The 20,942-nt window shown below is 40.3% G+C and overlaps 1 protein-coding gene across 1 annotated transcript in view; it reads right to left on the reverse strand.

Annotated features, from left to right (window-relative positions):
* Positions 1-20,942, reverse strand: part of ST8SIA1 (ST8 alpha-N-acetyl-neuraminide alpha-2,8-sialyltransferase 1) — a 161,573-nt gene that overhangs the window by 68,915 nt on the left and 71,716 nt on the right. The window contains exon 3 of the mRNA XM_073318098.1: positions 98-207. Within this exon, the coding sequence (XP_073174199.1) occupies positions 98-207 (110 nt within the window). The remainder of the gene's footprint in view (positions 1-97; positions 208-20,942) is intronic.

Here is a 20,942-nt window from a genome sequence, read left to right on the forward strand (position 1 = left end):
AATTGATTAATCACAAACAAACAGCTTTGAAAGGTCGTAGACTTGGGGGGGGGGGGGAGAAGGAGGGAGGCAGTGCTGCAGCTGGGTTCTGTCTTACCGCATGACAAAATCTGCTTGATCTATTTGTCTGCCGCAGCCACTCTTCTTCAGAATCCCACCATTTCCCACCACGGAGCATTTCTTCAATGGGAGCTGTAATGGGGTAGCCTAGCAACAGAAAACAAGGCCAGTTTTTACTGAGAAGAACACACAATCTTTGTTTGTAGCAGCCACTCCTGAGGCCTATCAGGAATTAGGGAGGGGATAGGGACAGCAAAAGGGGAAAGAGGAGGGCGAAAGAAGCTTGGAAATTAGTCCAAAGTATGAGCAGTCTGATTCCCACTCCCAAAAGCAGACTCCATCACTATCCAGCACTAAGATAATGTAGTTATTGTATGAAGCAGAATTTCAAAGTTATAAATTCCTGGTGTTCACAAACAGTTGTGCAGTAGGATGTATTTTCTATTCAAATTTACCAGGACAGAGTACAATAGAAGGAACAAAACAATAAGAGAGAGACAAAGTGGGTGAGGTAATATATTTTATTGGCCAACTTCGGTTGGTGGAAGAGAAGTTTTTTAGCTTCACAGAGCTCTTCTTCAGGTTTGGAAAAGGTAACAAGAGAGTCATAGCTATATACAAGATGGGACAGATTGTTAAGCATAAGGGGTTAACACAGGTTGCAAGAAGCCACTTAAAACAAACTGGGCAATTAATACTTCTGTAATCATAAGATAAAAGGAGGGTTAAGTAGGTTGCAAACTGTTATGAGCCATAAAACCAGTGTCTTTGTTGTTACTATGATTTTTAGTGTCTAGCAGAATTATGAGTTTAAATTCCCAAACTTGTCTTTTGAAGGAGTTGGACAGGTTTTCTCTAAGGATGAGGACTTAGAGGTCGGATATGGAGTGATCACTTTGTGAAAAATGTTTGCCCATGGATGATAGGGTGTTTTTCTCTTTTATTTTTCTGTGTGTGTTCATTCGAGAGCACAATGATTGTCTGGTTTCACCTACATAGTTGTTGTTGGGGCCTTTGATGCACTGGATGAGGTATACCGCACGCTATGATAAGCATGCGTAGGACCCATGGATCTTGAAAGGTTGTCTCTTCCACCAACAGAAGTTGGTCCAATCACCCACCTTGTCTCTCATATCCTGGGACCAACACAGCTACAACACTACAAATCAAAGAATATAAAAGGCACCTTAATGAGATTATACACAAAAGACACATGGCGGGGGGAAGGAATAAATGAGGAAGAAGTGTAGTTACAGCAGGGTGCTGGCCGCCAGGGGTCCTCCTAAATTCTATTCCTGGCACTAGCGCTGCTCATTCTGTGGCCTCAGGCAAGATATTTAGGGGTTGACTGCAGCTCCCTAAAACCTCAGGCAATCAATCCTGGCATAAATTAAAGCTGCGGAGGAACAGCCTTTATTTACCATTGTTATAAGATCCCTTCTAGCACTTTAACAGTGGATCAATGCAGAGTTAAGGTATCATGAAAATGCTATGTGTTAACATTGTAGCAGTGCATGACAATAACATATTACATATAGACTAGTAGCTGAAAGCCTGTGCTCTCACACTGGTGTAATTCTTAAAGTCATGTGTGTACAAAAGCCAAAAATGGGGGGCACGCACTGTGTTATAGTGAGCAACATTGCTGTGGGAACATGTTCCCCAAATTTTTTGCACAGAGCTACTGCCTGGCTGGAGGCACGGCCATTGTTTGTTACCCATGAAACTGTTACCCCCACCTCCTCTGATCAGCTGTCACGTTCCAACTGCCACGGAACCTTCAGATGCCAACATTCCATCCAGTTCTCACAGGGCCCAGTGATGACTGAACCTGATGATATTCTGAACAAAACCAAGCTTGTAGTTGTTCCCAATCCTTCATGCTGACTCAAAAGACATTCTATGCTTCAAAGTGACATACAGAGTAACAATCCTGGAATCTTATTACATATTTCCTTTCATTTGGAAGGAAACTAAACTTACATGTAGAAGAGTCCTTTCATCTGCCTCTGAAATACATCCACCTGTGGGATCAGTTGTGACAGTCGTTTAAACAGCACACAGTAGCACTATCAATCAGTTTAGCCCAGGAAATAAAAAATACTCCATTAAATTGAAAATACCTGGGGAATTCAAAGTAGGTAGGATGAAGTTACCATTAATAGAATTTGTCCAAAAACTTGGGTTAATACTCTCTTCTTGTAAAAAAATGTGCAATGATTTTTATCTCCCAAGGTTGTCAGAACCTCACTCACACAATAAAGACAGAATCATTCTATGCATCATCCTATGTCAACGCAAATGTCATGGTGCTGTGGTGGAGCTTCACAAGACAATTATTCTTCCCTGCGGGACAAATCAAAATGGTGGCAGTACTTATACTTGCCTAAGTATTGGAGGGGATGTATAGTGCAACATTATGCATTATTCTTATATCTCCATAATGCACACACCAGGCATAACAGTGTAGTGAAGTACAGAGAACCGACCCAGAGTTTCATTCTGAATTATGAATGTATCAGGCCTTTATGTTTTAAATCCATAATTTAGGTTCTTCCCTGTAATTAGCTTTTTTCCCCTCAGCAAACTGGATTCTATTCAGCTAGTTATAAAGCCATCACCTGCTTTCTAAATAAGGATATCAAAACATTTTGTGTATGTTAATCCTGGATTACAATATGTTAAGGAAGAAAAATTAGTTTTGATTTACTGATGTCTGGCTACTGCTAGGAACACAGTGATAGCATGGCAAAGTGACACTAAGTATGCAACCACATTCTTGCTTGTGCATCTGCTTTCTCAAGAACATTTTTTTAATTTACACATTTATTGAACTAGGAATCTAGCTCACTTCAAAAGTGACCCTGACCAAATGACAACCTGCAGGCTGATTGAAAAAACATGTATAGAAATTTAGAATTGAAATTGTTGGTTTTCTTTAAATAGCAGTGCCTTCCTTACTCAAGTTATCACACAGTCCTTTACAAGCCAATTAGTTACATAACGGTAGCTCAGTAATGGTGTATAGGCAAAATGCAGCAGCCATTAACTCTTCATTTTCAAGAGCTGTGAAAGACTTCATTATATAATTCCTGTTTTAATACATGTCACTGGGCTTAATCCCAAATTACAGTGAAAATGTAGGAGTTCCAAAATATTTAGCAATACTGTAGATCAGTCTTTCCAAAAGTGCGGTCCTTGGACTCCTAGGGTCCACTGTGGGTTATGCAGAGGCCAGATTGCATCAGAACAGCATTCTGGCAATTTTGCCACATAGCGGGTGCCATTTTGTTCTCTCCACAGTGTGAACTCCTCTCACACATGGTGAGTATGTCACTCTAGCAGGGATGTTACAGTAATACCGGAAATGAAAGGGGTCTGGGATATTTAGTCAGATGCCAAAGGGTCCTTTGGCTGAAAAAAGTTTGGGAACCACTGCTGTAGATTATAGTCTGTCCAGACATTCAAACCTATTTTATTGAGGTGGATTGTTGGCCAACACAGAGGGGTTTTCACTTATTGTTTCTAAAAGCAACAGTAATGTTTTACACTTGTATAACACTTTTAATTTCAAAATGCTTTATAAATAAATGTCACCTACCACTGAAATGCAGTCACTTCTGTAGTTGAGGGAGAAATTTTGGCCAAAGACACCAAGGCAGACCCGTACTTACAAAGCGTGCCATGAGACCTTTAACATCCACGCAGGCCAGATAGATCCCCCAGTTTGAGATTATCAAAGGAGACTGGGGGATTGGCCACATAAGCTCCCTTTGAAATCAATAAGGCTACAATCCCCTTGAAAAATCTGATCCTCAATTTTTAAACTAATAAATTTCAAGACCCAAGAAGGACAAACAGGGTAAGACCAAAGCACCAGGATTGCAGTCTATGGTTCAGGGAGTCCAATAAAAGAGTAGAGAGGTGTGTGTGGGAGGCAAGACATGGCTGTGCCCTTCTGCACCAGCCTGGAGAAGAGGTCAGTCACACCATACAAGGAAGGAAGATAGCAGGTGATGCTTTTTCTAAAGGATGGAGGAGGATTTTGTGGAGGAGCTGTGGAATTCCACTGAGCTGATTGAGGCAAAATCCCTCCTCATGCTCCCCAGGTTTGCACCATTCCATGCACTAAATGTGTGGTGTCATATTATTTGACATACCTTGTGACGGCATTGTACAAAATACCTGACTTCAACACCTCAGAGATGGGAGTGTTTGTGAAGAGTTGAGGATTAAGTGTCCCTGCTGCTCTAAGGTATTTAAGATGTTCTTTAGCTTAATGAAGAGCAGTTGCTTGCTTAGGAAGCTCCAGGAGAAATTTCTCTTTCTTGTCTTACTCATAAATAGTTTACATTAAAGACCTGTATTATTGTTCAATTTGTAGAGGCTTTTGAGGGTCTCTGGTGTTAGCCTATTGGTACAGAAAAGCCCATCTGTTCATATATCATACAAATCAACATGTTGTCCACCACACAGTATGAAAAACAGTTTCTTTGTTTCTGTACACAGGCAATTTTATTTTTCATCTCAAAGAAATGGGTGAAAGGGCATAAGGTTAATCCTTGAAACCATATTTGTGCGACCCCCTCAACATGAAGTCACTCAATTTAGAAGTAGTGTAAGCATCCCCACTGTAAGGTGTCAGTATAAGTGCTGTGCTACCCCTAGATGTCTGGAGGCATACTTCCTGTACCACTAGCTTGGAGACAAGGGCTGTAGCTGCTCCAAGAACTAGGCTTTAGCCATCCATAGGTTCCCAGGCTCTGAACACTCCATTTTCAGACCATTCCTTCCTTTGGGCTGCCAAAAATACAAGGAACAAATGCTCTAGGAACAATTAATTTAAACTACAGCATAAAGATCAAAACAACTGTCCCTAGTCCACTCTCAAGGGGTAGGTCCAGTACAAGGGCACACAGGTCAGAGCCTCCTTTCAACCCTTCCACTGCACCGTCTTACTTGCTGGCTGCTTCCCTGCATCCTTCTGCTCCAGTTACCACTGGTCCCTTGTCAGCAACAAGCTGAGTCTCTGTCCAGCTCTCAGGCCACCTTCTACCAGGTAGCTGCCTATATTTGACTGCTCCCTGTTCTCATGCAACCTTCAGCTACCTCATCAGCTTGGCCTCCCCTCACCTAAAACGGTTCTTTTTCCTCTACTGGAGGGAGTAGGGAGCCCTCTCCCAGCTGGACACTGAACTGGTCCAGTAGGTTCATTCCTATAGTTTCAAGCACTACTCCTTCCCCATGTCAATGTTTGTGTTTTTACAATGATGTTTTCCTAATTTTGATAAATGTTTTTACCTCCCTTTGTTGCTGCATGAAAGACCCACACAAACAGCAGGGGAAATTGACTAGAGCCCCAATTCTGTAACAGATCCCACATGGACCAAATCAGTGGATATATTGGAGCTCCATGGCGGCACATGGGTCAGCTAAATGAAAAAAATGATTTTTATGCCAATCTCATAATTTTTTAATGCCCAGATTGTCGGTACTAAGGGTGCACAGTGAAAATGGCAATACAAATAGCCATGGATTTAAATTAAGCAGTTTTCCCCTCATAGTAATCTCAGGTGTTACTTGTAACTTTGGTAGAAAAAAAAATTTAAACAGAATGTTGATATTTAAGTTGGTGTCCCTTTAAAGGGAAAATGACACGTAGAACACATAGCGTAGTTCTAGTTGTATCAGTCTCAGGATATGAGAGAGACAAGGCTGGCAAGGTAATATCTTTTATTGGACCAACTTCTCTTGGTGAGAGAGAGACAAGCTTTTGAGCCACACAGAGCTCTTCTTTATTTCTGGGAAAAGCACTTGAAACATACCTTTCCCAGACCTGAAGAAGAGCCCTGTGTGGCTCAAAGCTGGCTTCTCTCACCAACAGAAGTTGGTTCAATAAAAGATATTACCTCACCCACTTTGTCTCTCAAATAGAACACATTTGTTTGTTTTAAATTCCAAATCTATTTTACAAACCCCACCAAACACATTAACAAACCCCACAGAAATTAAAAACAAAAACAAAAACCACCACATGGATTTCCACCATTTATGCTCCATATTTTACTTGTTGCATTCCACTCACAGAGATAGCAAAACTTGACTGCTCAGTTCTCAGCCAGTTTCACTTAAGTGCTCATGTACTAGGGGGCCTGATTTTCATAAGTGCTGCGCTCTCACAACTACAGTTTTAGTCAATAGGAGCTCTGTATACTTAGAGCATCTAAAAAGTCAGCCCTAGTTGCTCTTCATTTTGGGTATCCAAAAGAGCAAAGGATAAGCTTCATTTTAAATGTATAGTTAAAAAATCATGAAAGCACTCATATTAAAATTACTCTTCTAAACTCTCGTTTAAATTTTGTAAACCAACAAAACCTAAATGTTGGAACTAACCTATCAGACTTCCCTTTAAACGAGGTATCATAGTACAAAAAGGATATTTGACATCAGAAACACAGAAGGCCTGGTCTTTCCCACTGGTTCAAAACCAATGGAAATCTATTGACGTCAGTGAAGTTTCTCTGATCTACCCTAGCATAAAAGTTTGAGAAAAATCAGGTCCAAAATGTCTAATGACAAGCAAGCACACAAAACAATTCATTGAGAGACTCCCATTCAGTCTGGGGATAATTTAACAAAGCCTCTATCCAGCAATTCAACAATTAGTTTCTTCATTCATCTAGCAAAAATAAATCATTGCCATCAGTTTAAAGGATTATGATAAAACCCAGAGAATGTTACACACTGCTAAGGAAATAGAATTCATATTAGATAATGCTAGTCTAATTCACTTCAGTTTCATTGTTATTTTGTTAAAACATTCATTTTTGTCCACTCACTGATAAAGACTTTACCCAGCAGCCAGAGCCTTGCTGGGAAACTAAGAGTTACTAACATATTATGCAAACTCTCTGTTTTAACAGGGAAGAAGTTAAAAGTATCGGGAACATAAATGACAATAGAAAGGGTTTTTTTTAATAAACACGGTTATAGAATTTGCTGCATTTTACTTTATTCCTGGTGAGAAGCCAGCATCCTTATGAAAAGGAGAAATTTCAAGTTGTTTCCTTTAAGGCCTGCTCCTATTGAAATCAGTGGCAACACTTCCCTTGAGTTATGTGGGAGCAGACTTCAGCCCTATTTTTCCTGCTCATTCGCTGAAAGAAATAAATGATACCTTTAATGAGAATTCTCTTTCTCCTGGTGTCTACATCATTTGACATGGCTTTAGTCCTTACACCTTCCTGTCAGACATCATGGAGGCGCCTTCCTTCCCCTCTTATTGTTTAGGAATAATCTTCAGTCTGATGGGCCTTTTGTTTCCCGTGGCAGAGCTGTCAACCAGGGACAAGTGACAACTTTAGGCTGATTGGCCCTTATTTAAAAAAAACGTTCCTAGCTAATAATGTCAATCAGGGACAGCATATTCCCCAAGTGGGAATGTCGAGAGTAGTTTAGGCTATGCTTAATGGGTCCCTCCAATGTCATTCTTCTGAGCCAAGCTGCCATTGTACTATATATTAACTGCACAGGGCCACAGGGCTGGCCCTAAGGAAAACTATGAGACTCTAACAATCATTCTGGAATTTCACAGTCACTGTTGTGAGGAATTACCCCCTCCCTCCCCTTTGGAATAGTAACTCCACAGTTACTGGCCTGGGAGGTAGGCTGAGTAAAGCTGGTAAAAAATTTTCATTCAAACTGTTTTTTGATTAAAAATGACTGTGAGTCAAAACAAATGTTTCTATAGAAAAAGTACATGTTTGACAAAAAAATTCTAGATTTTTTAAAAAAAAACAAAAACAAATATTTTCAAAGAAAAAAATTCAACAGCAACAACAATAAACAACACACACAACACCTTTCCTGTGTACATCAACATTTTAGAAAGCTGGATGCACCCTTAACTAGACATGTCTCATATTTGGTGATTTGTGTCGCATACTCAAATCCTTTTTGTATTAAACTCCACTTTTTAGTCTCACTTTCTAATTTTGCAATAGTGATTTAAATAAATACTGGGCGTATTAAATACACCCAGTAAGACATATTAGCAATAAACAAGATCTTGTATTTTTGTGTGAAAAACAGAAGTAATGTGGGGTAGAAAGAAAATGTCCTTCTATGAATGCTAGGGAGGTAGAAGAGGTTTTCTACATGACAAAATCATGCATATTCCAGCCCACCATTTGACAATATATTATTAGTCACCAGTAACACAAAACGCATTATTATTTTAGCATCCTCATAAACAGCTATTGTCTCTATTTCACAGAGAATCAAGAAGACCAAACAGCCGCTGAATTTGAAATTCCTTCTGGAGTTTGAAAGAATTCCTATAATGATTCTCCAATTCAAGACTTTTTTCTTAATTGTGCTCTTTAAAAGGCATTGATTGACAGCTCTAGATATCTGAAACCCTCTGATTATGCACAGAGCAAAAACAATACAGGCAACAGCTTCCCTGCACTTTCAGGCTATAGTGTTTCAACTATGACCTGGAGTATCCATATTACCTATGGGAGGATAGTAAAGTCTTCAAATCAGTTTAATCCTTGTGTTCTCTACAGAGACTGTTACATTACTGCCATTTATGGTGCTGATTTTTATGATCTTTAGGGGCAGAGAATAGGAATTTAGGTGGGAAGGCTATGACAGGTACAGAGGTAGCAGTGGTAGTGACTGAAGCCATGGAAGAGACAATGAAGATGACGGGATGTGGAAGCTGTGGGATGTACATGATCCTAGAGCAGGTAATCTGAAAGAGCTTCATTAGTATGAAGTGCCATCTGCAGAGCTGATGGAAGAGAAGATCTGAGGAGATGCAGGTGGAAACTATGGTTGAGTTTTGAAGGGGGTTCTAGCAGATGATGGAGCAAAGGCAAGAGGAGGCTGAAGGGAAAAGTCAAGACTCACAGATGCAAACTGGACTGAAGAACTCGGAAGGGAGACTGCTGGGTGAGGGAAGTGGCCAATGGAAGCATGTGACTACAAAAACCAGGCAGAGGAAAAGATCAGCTAGTGAATGAGACAGAGCTCAGGAACAGGTTTGCTGAGCTGGAAAATGAAGGAGGGGCACAGACGGCCATAAGTGAAGGAGGGAAGGCAAGGAAGAAGATAAAAGCGACTACCTATGAGAAGAAAAGAGCCAATTGAGATACACAGAGTTCAGAGCTGCAGGAGGATACAGGATGGCTCACAGAAGATTGCAAGAGAGAATAAAAGACAAGAGGACGCACATCCAGAAAGAACAGGAGGAAGGCAAGATAATGACACCATCACCAGAAAAAGGCAGGTCTACGTGATTGGGGACTCTCTACTAAGAAGAACAGACAGGTCTGTCACCAGAGCTGATCTGGAGAACAGAAGGGTGTCCTGTCTGCCAGGAACTAAGATACTGGATGCTGAATGGGAGCAGGAAAGAATCCACTGATAGTCCTTCACATGGGAACAAATGACACAGCTAGATTCTCACTGGAACACATCTATGCCAGCCTGAGGAAGACACTTAGGGAAATGAAGGCTCAGGTGATCTTCAGTGGGATTCTGCCTCTCCCTAGAGGAGGAGAATGAAGGTGAGACAAGATTATGATGATCAACAGATGGCTCAGGCAGTGGCTATAAGGAGGGCTTTGGGATGTTTGACCACTGGGAGGCATTCATGGACAGAGGACAGTTCTCATGGGATGGACTCCACCTGAGTTGGGAGGGAAATAGACTTCTGGGTTGGAGGTTGGCACAACTCATTAAAAGAGCTTTAAACTTGGAACTCAGGAGAGACCATTGGGAGATGCTCATGTAATCTCCACCTCTAATTTTAACATTGAGAGGAAGGAAAATCAAGTAAGAAAGGATACAGCAATGGAGAAAGGAACAGCAGTGGGGGTAGAATGGACATTAAGAGGAGGGAGAGTGTTGATACCAGTCAGATAGGTGACACTGGCAGTAGAATGACTGTACCCAATTGGGCAGGAATGTGGGCGAAGCCAAGCAGCAATAGTTCAGATGTTTGTACCAATGCAAGGAGACTGGGTAACAAAAACTGAGGAACAAGAACTACTGGTATAGGATGTGAAACCAGATATTATAGGGATAACAGAAACATGGTGGAATAGTAGTTATGACTGGAGTACGTGTATTGAAGTGTATGTGCTGTTCAAGAAAGACAGAAATAAAGGCACACGTAGTGGAGTAGCATTGTATATAAATGATGGGGTTGACTGTAAAGAAATTAGAAGTGATAGAATGGATAAGACAGTGTCTGTCTGGGCCAAAATCACTTTGGGGAGGAAAGCTACTAGAGGTTCCCCTGATATAGTGCTTGGGATGTGTTACAGACCACCAAGATCCAAATTTGGATATGGATAGAGACCTCTTGAATGTTTTAATGAAATAAATACTACTGGTAATTGCGTGATTATGGGAGGCTTTAACTTCCCAGATATAGATTGGAGGACAAGTGCTACTACTAACAGTAGGGCTCAGATTTTCTAGGATGTGATAGCTGACAATTTCTCACCAAATAGTTGCTGGACCAACAAGAGGTGATGTCATTTTAGATTTGGTATTTGTGAGTAGTGAGGACCTCATAGAACTGGTTGTAGGGGACAACCTTGGTTTGCTCGATCATGGGCGAATTCAGTTTAAACTAAATGGAAGGATAAACAAAAAACAGATCTGCAACAAGGGTCCTTGATTTCAAAAGAACTAACTTTAAAAAATGAAGGGACTTAGTTAGCAAAGTGGAGTTGCCCGAAGAACTCAAGGATCTGAATGTGGAGGATGCTTGGAATTGTTTAAAACAAAGTTGCAGAAACTATCTGAAGCCTGCATCCCAAGCAAGGGGAAACAATTCTTAGGGAAGGGTTGCAGACCAAGCTGGATGAGCAAGCTTCTCAAAAACAGGTAATTAAGAGAAAGCAGAAAGCCTACAAGGAACAGAAGATGGGATGGATCAGCAAGGAAAGCTACCTCATGGAGGTCAGAAAGCATAGGGATAAAGTGAGAACTGCCAAAAACAAAGCAGAGTTGGACCTTGCAAAGGGAATTAAAACCAACAGTGAAAGGTTCTACAGCTGTATAAATAAGAAGAAAACAAGGAAAGAAGAAGTGGGACCACTAAGCACTGAGGATGGGGTGGAAGTCCCAAAACCTAAACAAATACTTTGCCTCGGTTTTTAATGAGGCTAATGAAGAGATTGGGATTGTGGCAGAGTGGCTAATGACTATAAGGATATTGAGGTAGAATTTACCACTTACAATGTGGAAGTCAAACTTAAACAGCTTAAATTGGGGGTGGAGGGGAAAGACAATCTCCATCCAAGAATATTAAAGGAACTGGCACATGAAATTGCAAGCCCAATAGCAAGGATTTTAATGAATCTGTAAACTCAGGGGTCATACCCTATGACTGGAGAATTGCCAATATAGTTCCTATTTTTTAAGAAAGGGGGGAAAAGTGATCCAGGAAACTACAGGCCTGTTAGTTTGACCTCAGTAGTATGCAAGGTCTTGGAACAAATTTTGAAAGAGAAAGTAGTTAAGGACATAGAGGTGAATGGTAATTGGGATAAAATACAACATGGTTTTACAAAAGGTAGATTGTGCCAGACCAACTTGATCTCCTTCATTGAGGAGATAACTGATTTTTTAGACAAAGGAAATGCAGTAAATCTAAGCTACCTGGATTTCAGTAAGGCATTTGATATAGTTCCACATGGGAAATTATTAGATAAATTGGAGAAGATGGGGATCAATATGGAAATTGAAAGGTGGATAAGGAACTGATTAAAGGAGAGACACAGCAGGTCATACTGAAAGGTGAGCTGTGAGGCTGGTGGGAGGTTACTAGTGGAGTTCCTCAGGGATTGGTTTTAGGAACAATTTTATTTAACATTTTTATTCCGGACCTTGGCACAAAAAGTGGATGTATGCTAATAAAATTTGCAGATGACACAAAGTGGGGAGGTATTGCCAATACAGAGGAGGACCGGAATATCATACAAGAAGATCTGGATGACCTTGTAAACTGGAGTAATAGAAATGGGATGGAATTTTATAGTGCAAAGTGCCAGGTCATGCATTTAGAGGCTAACAAGAATTTTTGCTATAGGCTGGGGACTTATCTTTTGGGAAACTTTTGGGAAATGGAGAGCCTATACAGGAAGGATGGGCTCCACCTAAACCAAAATGGAAACAGATTGCTGACACTTAAAATTAAAAAGGTCATTGAACAGTTTTTAAACAAAGGGTTGAGGTAAAGCCGACAGGTGCAGAGGAGCACGTGGTTCGGACACAGACATCCCTTAAGGGAGGATCTATTAATGCAGATTCTTTATGTCAAAATAAGGAGGAGAGGATGGAAGATGATAAAATACAGGTAGGATCAGATGAGAAACAGTCAAATGAAAAAAGTCCCATTCAATTACATCATGTAATGGCAGACAGCTAAAAAGTAGCAAGTTTTTAAAGTGCTTATATATCAATGCTAGAAGTCTAAATAATAAGATGGGTGAACTAGAGTGCCTCGTATTAAATGTGGATATTGATATAATAGGCATCTCAAAAACTTGGTGGAATGAAGATAATCAATGGGACACAGTAATACCAGGGTACAAAATATATCGGAAGGACAGAACAGGTCATACTGGTGGGGGAGTGGCACTATATGTGAAAGAAAGAATAGAATCAAATGAAGTAAAAATCTTAAATGGACCAAACTGTATAATAGAATATCTATGGATAGTAATTCCATTCTCTAAGAATAAAGCAGTAGGGATATATTACCGACCACCAGACCAGGATGTTGATAGTGACTGTGAAATGCTCAGAGAGATTAGAGAAGCTATGAAATAAAAAACTCAATAATAATGGGGGATTTCAACTACCACATATTGACTGGGTACATGTCACCTCAGGATGGGATGCAGATATAAAGTTTCTTGACACCTTAAATGACAGCTTCTTGGAGCAGCTAGTCCTGGAACCTACAAGGGGGAGGGGGCAATTCTTGATTTAGTCCTAAGTGGAGCACAGGATCAGGTCCAAGAAGAGAATATAGCTGAATCACTTGGTAATAGTGACCACAATATAATTAAAAAAGGAGTACTTGTGGCACCTTAGAGACTAACAAATTTATTTAAGCATAAGCTTTCATGAGCTACAGCTCACTTCATCGGATGCATCCAATGAAGTGAGCTGTAGCTCACGAAAGCTTATGCTTAAATAAATTTGTTAGTCTCTAAGGTGCCACAAGTCCTCCTTTTCTTTTTGCAGATACAGACTAACACAGCTGCTACTCTGAAACCACAATATAATTAAATTTAACATCCCTGTGCCAAGGAAAACGCCACAACAACCCAACACTATAGCATTTAATTTCAGAAAAGGAAACTACACAAAAATGAGGAGGTTAAGTGCCAAAAGTGAAATCCCTTCAAGCTGCATGAAACATGTCCTATGCCTCAGCTGAACAGATAATGCTAACTATATCAAACTGTATTTGATGGTATGCTGATTTAGTGCCCTAAGCTCAAGCTGAAGCCATAACGTTCATTTTACTACATTTAGCTTCAAAATGTGTATTTCAGGAAAATTGAGTCAGGAAGCTACATCATCATCAGTTCAGAAAGAATTTTTGTTTGTTTTTATTTTAATGTCATGATATTAAGTAAATAGCAAGTTAGTGTGTGTGTGTGTGTGTGTGTGTGTGTGTGTGTGTGTGTGTGTGTGTGTGTGTGTGTGTGTGAGAGAGAGAGAGAGAGATCTTAAAAGGTGCTATTTTGTAGGCCTGGAAAAATCCAGTTAAAAATGGAAAACATTAAAAATAAAATAATTAAATCCATTTCATTGCAGCATTGGGTAAATTTTGCGAGTAGGGAAGCTACTCCAGTTGGATAGTTGTTTAAAACACCCCTATGTAATAAAACTAGGCCTGGAAATTATTTTCCCAGAGTTCCAGGTTAATACATGTGCTAATTGGTGGAAATGCATTTTTGAAGAATGAGAGTTGCCCTGTTGTACATGAACAGCCATATTCCCCTATGGAAATGTGCATGGAACATATTCGCAAGCATGAAGGCCTTTAATGGCATTCTCTTACAGTCAAAGGCAATATTTACAAGCAAGCTGAGTATATTAATCAACATGTTTCCAAAATCAATTACAATCATGTTCAAACTAATAATTGTGTAAAAATAAGGGCAATACATATAGGGCCAGATTCTTTTCAGAGCCAAATCTGCCTAGTATATGAAAGGTGGTGTCCCACAGGGAGCCATTTATGATTCCCTGGCTCTCTTCCCTGCACAGCTGTGGCCCCAGTATAGGTCCCCAAGGTAGTTTCCAAAAGCTAAGAATTGCACGAACACAGCTGTGTTCTGATCACACTGCACCAGCCAGTTCCACTTATTTCACTCTCACTCCAGCTAAGAGCTCCCCTTCAACTAGGGAAAAATCTGAGCTGGCTAAATGCAATCAGTACAACCAGAGCCACATAAAGGGGCCAGATCAGTGGAGAGAGTTTGACCTATTGTTTCTATTTCAGAACAACAAAAACTAAAAAATAAACATTTTAATGCATTCTGGAAACCATAAAAAATTTGAAAAGTTTGCTTTTTCCCATGCAAATAAAAGGTTTGTAGGTCAAAGGAACTGACTCTCATATGCAAGAGTCCAAGGTAGCTAGTTTGAGAATTGGAATAAATCATAAATTAACCTCAGTGTCACTCTTGTGTGCAGTGAATTGGAGTACAGGGGCCTAAATATTGACTTAGGAGTTTATATTTAGGCTTCTAATGTTGAAAAATATTGGCCATGATGGGTCTGATTCACTGTACATCCTTTGACACCAACATGATTACTCCTGATATATACAATGGGCACCAGAATCAGACCTTTTTTCATGTATTTTAGAAATTATAAATAAAAAGAATGAGTGCAATCTTGTAAATGTTTAATCTTTGCACTTAGAAAATTAATATTATATTCAAATGGTTAGATGCAATGTTATACAAATTTTGCTGGATGTTTTATATATACATTTGTAAATATGGGATACATTTGCTAAACATTTTGTAGAAAGCACCTGAATCACTCTAGCATCTCAGGACCAGAACAAGAGATAAGTGGAGGGGCATCAATACTAGATTATTAAATGAAAACACAACAATTGTGGTCCATTTATGTTAATGTCAGATTTCTAGTCTGTCCAGCTGTTGCATACGTGAGTGTCATAGCTGAACAGACTAGAAACTTTGAACAAATAGCAACATGCACTGACTAGGTCAAGTGAAAAGTCTAAGTGTATCAAAACATAATGGTTTTTCCAGAACAGCGGGTTTGGGTTCTTATAAAATTGTGTTAGGAATATTATCCAGTTTATATTGAATAATATAGTAAAATGCCTGCAGAAAGATCAGGTCCAGGAATTGCCTTTAATTAAACTGTAGCCTAGGGATATTTAGTGATTGTGACAGAATTAGAAATGTAGAGGCTATGTCTGGTTTCTAACTGGAAATGAGTGTGAATATGAACAAATACTACGTCATAGCACAAGGAATTTTCAGTAAAGATTTTATCAGCATACATAAAACTGTTAATTACTTCCAGGATGCTGAATGGTGTTGTAAATGCATTAGTTTATACAGTATAATACCAAAATTCCACGTGGCTCAGTTAAGTATAATCTCAGAAAAGCAAGAATGAAAGGTATATTTTAAAAAGGTCTGTTGTGGCTGGAGCTATGTTGCTGTGTGGAGTTGCATCTCACTGAAATGAGGTAACAGGTTAAAAATAACTGAAGAGATCTTGAAATAATGTGCACAATAAGAAGAGTAACAGAGTTGTCACTGGTGACCCTCTAGGTGAGAGGCCATCATACAGTGTTGGTACTAAACACAGTAGGTCATCATTATCATTTGCACAGATATAAATGTAATTTACACCAACTTATGCTTCCTGTGACGGGGTGGACTAGGCCCAGAGGCCCTCTGCTAGAGGCCTCAGGGTCGTGTCACAGCCATTTCAGGAAAGGAGCAGTGGAATTAAGCCCTCTGAGCAGCCTAGAGAGACTCCACAGAAAGCAGCCAATCAGGGCCCAGGAGGGCCATATAAAAAGGAGCTGCAGCTCAGAGACAGTCAGTTCCTTGCTGGAGCCAGAGGAGGAGATCAGCGGTCCCCAAACTGTGGGATGTGCCCCCCTAAGGGGGCATGGAGGAACATTTGGGGGAGGGGGGGACATGGTGAGGCCGAGGCCAGACCCTTGGGGGGCAAGGAGGGAGTGCCACTCAGCCCCGCTCTGCTCCCAGCTCCGCTCCGGCCCCGGCCGCAGCCCCAGCCCTGACCTGGGTCCAGCCCCGGCCTCAGCCCCCACCGCAGCTCTGGCCTCTCCTCCTGGCCCTGGGCTCAGCTCCCGACCACAGCCCCCAACCCCAGCCACAGCTTTGGCCTTGCCTTCCAGCCATAAGCCATAGCTCCAGCCCCACTCCTGACCATGGCTCCCGACCAGGTTCTGTTATGGGTATGGGGGGGGGGGAGAAAAAGGTTGGGAACCACTGGTGTAGATGGTGCTCTTGGCTGGCCGAAAGGAACTGCAGTACCCTGGACAGCTCAGTGCTGGCATGGACCAAGGGAGCAAGAGAGAGTTCCTACTGGCTGTTAGGCCTAAACACAGACGAGCCCTGAGCTAATGAAGCATCGATGAAGGCTGGGGCCCTGGGGATGTGGCCCAGAGAACTGAACGCAGTTTCGTTAAAGGGACACAGTGGCACGTGGCTGCTATTCTTAGGGTCTCTGAACTGGGACCTAGAGTAGTGGGCAGGTCCAGGGCCCCCATAGACCACTGGGGAAGTGGCCTACAAATGGACAGTGATTAAACCCCCAGAAGGGGATCTGAACTACTTACTGGCCGAGCTAGGGCCAGGAGAGCCCAGAGAGTGCGAAACCAGGGAGAAAGTCCTGGGTGTATGGCCTAATACAGGGGCCAGGACTGTTTAAAGAGGGCCAGACAGACACACACCCATAAGAGATGGGTGCCATGCCATTACATTGACTGAGGGTGATAAAGGGGCCTTAGTGTAAATGAGAATCTGGCCCAGGAGTGTTTCAATTATTCAGACAAGCCGCTTTGCAGACAGGAAGAGGAATTAAAATATTTTCTGCATAGAGTTATATTTACTATCCGTATGGTTTCTGTAATTAACTTTTGTTACATAATATGGCAATGACAGACTCATTTCTCAATGCATGGTATCTACTATGTTGAATGTGTGTGTGGTTTGTTAATTCAAGTCATTGATATTTTGATCCTGGGTACATACTGTTCACACCACTTCCAATGAAGTCAATGGGAGTTCCATAGCAACAAAGGTTGGGTAGGATCAGGCCCACAACAGAAAGTGTATTATAACTGGTTTTATGTATTTCTCTCCTAAAATGAATTCCCAATTACCCTACAAATCCAACCATCACATGTAATTTCCTACATTTTCTTAAATTTAACTTGCAGCACAGCATATCAATAGGCCCTGTAATTTCCATTTGACAACTTTCTAAAATTAAATCTAAAACTCATTTTTACAGAGAAGGTATTTCCTTCCCTCTCCCCACCCCCCACTAAGTAGCTGTTGTCTGTGAAAGACATATCTGCAGATATGACAATCAAACAAATGTAAAAGTTAAAGCCCTGGTTTTGAAATAGACTCCTTCTGACAGACATTTGTACCACAGTGCCAGAGAACAATGGCTGTGCATATTTAGCAAAACACAGAATGCCCTGGAAAACTTCGAGAAAAATGTTGCTCCTCTCTTCTAAAGAAGATTTAAGAAATATTTCCCATCAGAGCTCATAATACACATACACCTCTCACATTTTTGCATATTGTATCTTGTTTATATGGAAATACAACAGCATTGTATAAGAGTTCAACCCCATTTGCCTGATGATCCTAAGGAACATCATTAAACCTTCAGATAAATGGGCTTTTGGATGAATGGGAAGCTGGCACATTAGGACTGCCACCCATTCTGGATTTTCTATGTTCATTCAGATTTTAAAGGGATTTGGGAGGTGGAGGAGGGCTAGCAATATCAGTACTGCAAATAGGACACTCATCTTGATTTTTGTGAGGTTTTCAGAAGTGTTACTTGTAGGATATTAAAGTAGTCCTTAAACCACTTTTTATTCCCATATTGACATTCATGCATTATTTTTTAACTGACAATGTGCTTAACCCTGTACAAATCAAAAAGGAGGCACAATCACTGCCCTGGGTAGTTTTGCAATCTAAAAAAAAAAAGAAAGAAAAAATCAGACACAAACACGTTGAGACAACCAGAGGAAGAAGCTGATAACATGTATATATTTTTAGATGATGATTAATGCCATGGGGTCATGCTACAATGCTGTGTCTGAATGTGCCAAAGAAATGCACTGACATAATATTATACCATAAAGCTTTTTTTTCTAATAGCAGGAGAACTTTAAAAAAAAAAATCAACCAGATGCCAATTTTGGAGAAATAAACAAAGAAAAACATAACTCAGCTTTAGATAGGCAAACCCCAACTAATCAAAATTCCTGCCTGTGTGCTGTTATTCTGTACAATTAAAATCATTTTGTGTTTGATTTTCTACAATTAAATCTCTTACTATACCGATTATAACTTTATATTGTTTGATGGCATTTAGAAACAAGTCTGTTGCATTGTAAAGTTTTGTTGGCTATGTACAGTCAATGTTCTTAAAAAGTTCCATCAGTCTGAAAGAAACAGCAGAATCTTTCAGACTTGTGGACCTTTTCAAAGGTTATTCTTTTGTTACTGTATTTTACTATATGTACTGGGCAAAACTGGAAGCCAAATAACTTAAATGGGTGTAAATGAGTGTAGAATTCCACCAATTGTCGGCAAAAATTCATGATCTGAATATTTATAGATACATTATTGTGTCCCAAAGAAACAGTGGAATAGGAAGGAAGTGTGATCTCCATTGTCAAGTGCTTTGAGATCTGTGGATAAAAAGCACTCTAAGTGCTACATATTATTAATTATAGCAAAAACTAATACCAGTTAATTAAAAAAAAATCATCAATCAAATCAATCAGTTAATTGAAAGTTCCTAAACAACAAAGTGTTGGTAACGTGCTGAGGTCTCCAGTACAAGGATTTTCTTCCCTATTTACCCAAAGTCCTATTTGTTAAAACATTTTGGATGTCCCCAGAGAGGCAATAATTTTTAGGTCATGGGACTGGGAGTCCAGATTCTTGGGCTCTGTCCCAGCTCTGATACTGATCTTCAACAAATCATTTAACCTTTCTATACCTATTTACAGTTCACAAAGCAAGCATGAAAATAGGTAACTCAGTGGGTTATTTAATGTTTCTATGGCATTTTGAATTTCACTACAGAAGTGCAAATCATTATTACAGTTTTTGACAACTGGGCTTGCACTGGATTGGAGGAGCACTGTCCTTCCTTTGGGCCTCATTCAAAGCTCACTTACACTAGCATAAATCAGACATAACTTCATAGAAGGCAATGGAGCTACACCAATGTAAAATTGGGGAGAGATTAGAATCAGGCCCTTCCTCCTTAGACTTATAACAACTGTTGGGAGTTTTTCTTTCTTAAGAACCAATACTTGAAATATGTTTGGGATTTCTTGTTTGTTTATTAAGTATAGGGGAGTTAATTCCCACCCCTCCCCCTGGTTGTTCATAGTTTAAAAAATCCGTTGGGTTGACAGAGAGAGGAGGTTAAAGTCCCGCTACTGCTACTATCAAAGAATACATGACACTGTGGGATATTGCTTTTATTCCCTCTCAGTGGGCTGCCAGATCAAATTTCAATTTACAACTGAAGAGTTTATTTTTCTTTTCCAGTTGACCATTTTCAAACTCCAACTGGGATCTAAAAGTAAAGTTTTGCTCTTTCTGGTTCACACGGACCCTCAGCAGCAGAGGAAAAAATCTGCTATTGGAACTTGTAACATTTTAAGATCTCCCCCAGTGCATCTGGTCCCATCGAGGTCTGCCTTGTAAACAGCTTGGGGCAAGTAACTGTGTCTTGTACAATGTCAGCACTTGACAAATAAATAATAAAAAATGACTAAGGTGGCAATTCTGCTTAGGAGAGAGGCAACATAAAATCCAGCTTGCTTTTCCCTAGTTGAATGAGCTATGCAGGGTTGATGGAAGTGAAAATTTGCTTTTGATAGTAGAGTGAGTAGATATGACAGGGAGCGGGGCACACAAAGGAGAAGATCTGTTGCGTGAGAAGGTGCCATTTTTGCATAGTCACATTTCTGAGCATAACTGCCCTTCCATGTGACTTGGTGTGATAAATGTAAGTGGGCGTAGCTCCCTTTTATGGACACCCAGTCAGCCAGTTAGCTATAAAATCCCTCTTAGTAGTTGTTCTCTACTCGCTTTACCTGTAAAGGATTAAGAAGTCTTCCTGTGTAGCTAAAAGGAAGGAAGTGGGCATTTGACCAAAAGAGTCAATGGGAAGGCTAAAACTTTTTAAAATTGGGAAAAACCTTCCCCTTTGTCTCTCTGTGTGGTTCTCCCAGAGAGAAGGGACAGAGCAGCTATGCTGTAAGAGCTTGGGCCAGGTATGAAAAAAATCATCAGATCATACCCAGAAACTACTCATTTAAAACCCCATATATGTACATAGATCAGGAAATGTCTAGAAAGACATGATTAGGTTTCTCTCTTTTTTTATTTCTTTATGGTTTGTGGACTCCTCTGTGCTAACCCCAAATGCTTTTGTTTTGCTTGTAACTAAGTTGGACCTCAAGAAAACCATTCTTGATGCTTAATTATTGTATTTGCTTTTTTAAAATCTAGCAATAGCCTAAGTTTTCAAATGTATTTCTTTCT

The sequence above is a fragment of the Lepidochelys kempii genome, chromosome 1 (assembly GCF_965140265.1).
Source record: "Lepidochelys kempii isolate rLepKem1 chromosome 1, rLepKem1.hap2, whole genome shotgun sequence".
NCBI classification, from domain to species: Eukaryota; Metazoa; Chordata; order Testudines; family Cheloniidae; genus Lepidochelys; species Lepidochelys kempii.